The sequence below is a fragment of the Myotis davidii genome, unplaced genomic scaffold, assembly GCF_000327345.1.
Source record: "Myotis davidii unplaced genomic scaffold, ASM32734v1 scaffold1476, whole genome shotgun sequence".
NCBI lineage: Eukaryota > Metazoa > Chordata > Mammalia > Chiroptera > Vespertilionidae > Myotis > Myotis davidii.
In genome coordinates this window covers 403491-408543 of record NW_006287253.1, presented here as the reverse complement: position 1 = coordinate 408543, position 5053 = coordinate 403491, and the positions used below count along the sequence as shown (strand labels likewise).

Sequence of the window (5053 nt, the reverse complement as noted above, 5' to 3'; positions counted from 1 at the left end):
CACCCCTTAGGACAGAGATGAGGGGCTCAGGAAGGGCCAGTGGAGGCTCAGGTCACCCCATCAGCAGAGGGGCCTCCGGATCTGGGAAGCGAGTGTGGATCCTGGGAAGAGGGTGCATGTCTCCGAGACCCAGACTGGCCCTGGAGCCACAGGACAGCCCCGAGCCAACCGGTTGCCGACGACCATCAGGCCCGACCTCCCTCCTGTCCCACGGGCCCTGCTCTGCAGAGACTGAGCGTCCACTGTCGGGTGAGTTTATTCCTACAAAAGATGGCAGGCTCTGCTCAGCCAGTGTCCAGTGCACAGGAGCAGGGTCACAGCAAGGCCCCTGGGGACAGACCCCCTTGGCACACAGACGGCGCTGGACCCCAAGGGCCGGTGAGAGCGAAGGGCCACCATGTGGAGAGACTCAGGACCATGCAGGGGTCCAAGGAGGAAGGGCAGTGCTGTCCAAGCTAGGATGTCCCGTGTCCCCCTGGAATGGAAGGTGGTACCCGGGGTGCTCTGTCCTGGAGGATGGGGCCATGATCCCCCAGGGCAAGGCTGAGGCCACAGCCTGCCCACTGCCTGCCTGCCCGCAGGCGCCAGGGGCAGCAGCCTGGCGGGGAGGGCGGGGCAGCCTCAGAAGCCCTTGTCGATGCTCAGGGTGCGGCGGGTGACGTGCTCCAGCTCCCCGGACACGTAGTCGGCCATGCTGATGCGGTAGTGCGCCAGCATCTTCAGCATCAGCCGCAGGTTCAGCCACCACTGCTCCCGGGGCATGCGGTGCCTGGGGCCGGGCGGGACCGGGGTCAGGGCACCTCCTCTGAACCCTGGACCCTGCCCAGCCCCCGACATGAGTGGCCCCTGGCAGTGGTGGCCCTCCGGGGCCTGCACCCAGGACGGGCTCAGCTCCAGGGGCAGAGTGGGAAGCCTGTGCATTCGGACCTGACAGTCCAGCTGGCACACCCCAACCCTCCCCTGTCCCAGCACACCAGCCTGGGGGAGTCAGGGCCCCGGGTCCACCCTCACTTCCGAGGGACTCACTCAAAGTCAGTGTCCTTCTTGAGCTCGGTGACAGGGCTGAAGGCCACCGCCTTCTTCTTAAGGCCAATCACGCAGGCCGAGTCGGGGGCATTGGCGAAGACCCGCCCTGTGGACACAGGCATGTGCTGCAGCCACCCCCAAGGCCTGGCCGAGGCACGGTCCGCCGAGCCGCCACCCTACATACCGTTGCGGTAGACGGCCCGAAGCTTCTCGGACATCCAGAGCATGGCCTTCACCCCCAGCTTGGTCCCGTAGTTCCGGTCGAATGGGGTTGGAGCCCCGCCCTGCAGACACAGTGGGTGAGACTACCGGCCAGCAGGGAGGAGAGCCAGCCGAGGCAGGCCTAGTCCCCACAAGTCCCCAAACTAGCCCCGCTGTGACCTCGCTCTCACACATACCCCCTGTCTGCAGCGCCCCTGTCCCTCTTCCACCTCAAATCTGGCCTAAAAGCCACTTCGAGAGGCCAAGGCAGTGACTAGTTAGTCACCAGATGGGATGACTCTGTGGGACTATGCATGTGGCAGCAGATAGGTCCCTGTGAGCAAGGAACACCCAGGGGAGAGCAGCCTCAGGGTGCACACAGCCCTCACATCAGGCTGGGAAACCCCACAGCTCCAGCTCCTTGCAGGGCCGCTAGGAGGCTAATGCAGGGTGGGAATATGGCATGGAGGTGACCACAGGGGCCCTGGCCCTTCCTAGCTGGTGGGGAGGCCTCAGCAGACAGGAGCATGGTCTCCCCACCTGAAGATGATGAGCACTTTGCCTGGGGGGTGAGGACAAAGCAGCCAATGACCTGCTCCACAAAGATGTGCACAAAGGAAGACCTCATCCTGCTGTGTCCTGACCCCTCGCGCAGGTGCAGAGGGAGGCAGGGGGTTAGGGGCCGCACTCCCCACGCCCTACCTGCTGCAGGTGGCCCAGGACATTGGTCCTGCAGTCGAAAATGCCCTTCCCCTCGGAGGAGTAGAGGTTGTACAGGAACTCCGTGGTGTAGTGATCGTGGCATTTCTCGTTTCTGGGGAGAGGAAGAGGAGGCCTGAGTGAAGTGGGGGCCGGCTCAGGCCTCGCTCACTGCTGAGCCTGCTGGGTCAGGCCACGGGCCTCTGGGAATGCTGACCCCACCCACCCCTCTCCAAGGCCAGCTCCACCTTGTTGACCCACAGCCAGGGTCTGGAAGTACCTGCCTCGCGAGGCTTGGGCCGACCCTCCCCCTGCCGGGGCCCAGGCCCACCCGCGGCCTCACCGTAGCACCAGGCCCCTCTGGATCTCTGTCTTCATCTTCTCCGTCATGTGTTCCACATTGGCCTGCAGGAGTGAGTGACACGGTGAGCCGGGGCTGGGGCAGCAGCCATCACTGTCCCGCTGCAGCCAGACGGCAGGCTGTCTGGGCAGGAATATTTCAGACTGACAGCTGGAGCCAATGTGACCAGAGGTGATGGGGGGTGCCCGGGGGCCTGCAGGTGGCAGGGGGCGCTGAGAGGTATCGGTTGGGGCATGAGGCCACGGGAGCCACAACATGGACACAAAGTGGGAGACGCAGGAGGAAAGGGGTGCAGGGTCACGGGCCAGGCCCCCTCACAGGCAGTGAGCCCCCAGCCTGCTGAGCCGTGGCTCCGTGGCCGGGCCCAGCCTCTGCACCAGGAGGGGACCCACTCAGCCCCGCGGAGGGAGGGGGCTGAGGCTCAGCTCACCTTTAAGTCTTGGATGTTAAAAGGGTCCTCAAAGATGTAGGCGGCGTCGGCCCCCACGGCGATGCCGGTCACGGTGGCCAGGTAGCCACAGTAGCCGCCCATCGTCTCCACGATGAACACCCGGCGCTTGGTCCCCGAGGCCGACTGCTTGATTCGGTCACAGCTCTGGGGGGGCCAGGGGTGGTCAGGGTCCTCCCCAGTGGGCAGCCGGGACCCGCTATGCTGCGGAGACCAGGCCTCTCCCCAAAGCTGACTGAGGGTCACAGGAGGCCAGGGCAGTCCCATGCCCCACGTGCCCCGGGGACGACAGGAGCGCCACTGGCTTCTATTAGTGCGGCCAGGGACTCGCTCAGAGGTCTTCCCTGACCTGCACGCGGGGGCACTGCGGCCGGTGTAGGTCACTGTGACTGTGGCCTTGGATGCCAAGGATAATGTGACATAATAACCCTAACTCGGAACACTTCAGCGTGTGAAAGAGAATTGTAACGTTAAATAGAGAATCGAACAAAAGGAAATAAAACACCTAGGTTCCTGGGGTCTGGACCAGGAGGCCCTCCCTACCTCCATGGCGGCGTTGACGGCGGTGTCGGAGCCCAGGCTGAAGTCTGTGCCGGGCACGTTGTTGCTGATGGTGGCTGGGATGACGCACATGACGATGCACAGCTCCTCATAGGAGCCGCGCGCCTCCACCAGCTGCAGCACCCCCTCGTAGGCCTGTGGGGGGCGGGGGCTCAGGACCAGAGAGGCTGGGCTGGGGCAGGGGGACGGGCCCCACCCAGGGGCTCTGCAGCCCCTTGGGCCAGGGAAAGTGGGGCCCAGGGAGGACAGGGAGGAGGCCGGCAGGGCCTGCCCCCACCCCGTCCACTCCCTGCAGTCTGCAGGGGGCTCGGGCTCCTCCGGGGAAAGCAAGAGCGTCTGCCAGTCACGAGGGCTGCCAGCACCCGGGTCACACAGCAGTGCCCACTGCTCAAAGTCCACCCAAGACCACCCTGTGCGCGGCCACCACACAGGCCTCCTGCCCAGAGTGCCCCACCCCCACCTCAGGGGCCAGACGCGAACTGCTCCCTGTCCTTCAGCCAGAGCTGCCTTGCTCCTCCTCCTGCCCTGCTCCCCCCACCCCAGCGCCGGGGCTGCCAGCTTTCATCTGAACTGCGAAGCCTTAAGGCAAAAACCCTCCCCAAACCAAACACCGCTTTCCTTGGACCCTGCCAAGAACCTCCCTGCACACGGGGTTCCTGGAAGGGCCACCTCAGCAGCCCAGACGGCACCCCTGCGGGGGCCTCACCTCGAAGCCTCCGATGACCAGCAGGGCGTGGATGTTGTACTTGCGAATGTTTTCCACGATTTTCTCCATGTAGCTCTTGGGCAGCGTCCTGCAGTGGGAGACAGTGAGACGAACACTCAGTGTCTGCACAGACCGCCAGGCCGGAAGTGCACACACTGCACTGACCTGCACCTGACCTGGTTACAGGCGGAAGCAGAGGCTAGTGCCTGAGGCATATGGGGCACGGGCCGACAGTGCCCCTGCCAGGAACTTGTCAGGTGGTGGAGGAGCCCCTCCCCCGCATGGCCTAAGTGAGCTCTGAGCAGACGTGGGCCGCCCAGCAGCCTTCCCGTGCACAGCTGACCCCAGGTGAGCCCTCAGCCAGGAAGCCCAGGCCGGAGGCTCACAGCGGTTCTCAACCTGTGGGTCGCGACCCCTTTGGCGGTCGAACGACCCTTTCACAGGGGTCGCCTAAGACCATCCTGTATATCAGATATTTACATGATGATTCATAACAGTAGCCACATGACAGTGATGAAGTAGCCACGAAAATAATTTTATGGTTGGGTCACAACATGAGGAGCTGTATTGAAAGGGCCAGAAGGTTGAGAACCCCTGCAGAGCATGCCCTGGCAGGTCACCAGCCAGAGGGGGACCTGGCCCAGGGCCCAGGGTGGGTTTCCCCTTGCAGCCCCCATTCTCCCCGCTGAGCTTACACCCTGGTCGCCCAGCCGCCCATGGGGGCCAGCTGCCAGCCACTCACCTCTTGGTGCCCAGCATGGAGCCTCCCCGCCCCAGCCAGCCGGCCACGTCGTGCCAGCTCACCTCTTGCACCTGCAGGAGGGAGGCACAGCTTCAAGGGGACAGGCCAGAGGTGCTCACGGGTTCCACCTCAGATGACGGCCCTGTGCCCAGGGGCAGCATGCCCACAGGGAACAGCAGGGTCCGGGGAGCCTGGCCCAGGCAGCCGGCCTGGACCCATTCCCCTCCCCGGGAGCTCGCCCCTCGCCCTCATCCTCCGATCTGTCTTCTTCATGGGCCTGCGTTTCGGCATCCAGAGCCCCTGGTTTGT

At 64.5% G+C, this 5053-nt stretch overlaps 1 protein-coding gene across 1 annotated transcript in view; it reads right to left on the bottom strand.

Annotated features, from left to right (window-relative positions):
• Nucleotides 1–238: 238 nt before the first annotated feature.
• The window catches only part of PFKL (phosphofructokinase, liver), a 19415-nt gene continuing 14600 nt past the window's right edge, over nucleotides 239–5053 (bottom strand). Inside the window, exons 13-21 of the mRNA XM_006758989.2 lie at nucleotides 4745–4815; nucleotides 4003–4090; nucleotides 3279–3431; nucleotides 2718–2882; nucleotides 2270–2331; nucleotides 1930–2041; nucleotides 1211–1310; nucleotides 1027–1132; nucleotides 239–769 (exon numbers count right to left, since the gene is read on the bottom strand). Coding sequence (XP_006759052.1) covers nucleotides 622–769; nucleotides 1027–1132; nucleotides 1211–1310; nucleotides 1930–2041; nucleotides 2270–2331; nucleotides 2718–2882; nucleotides 3279–3431; nucleotides 4003–4090; nucleotides 4745–4815 — 1005 coding nt within the window. The 3' untranslated portion in view covers nucleotides 239–621. The remainder of the gene's footprint in view (nucleotides 770–1026; nucleotides 1133–1210; nucleotides 1311–1929; nucleotides 2042–2269; nucleotides 2332–2717; nucleotides 2883–3278; nucleotides 3432–4002; nucleotides 4091–4744; nucleotides 4816–5053) is intronic.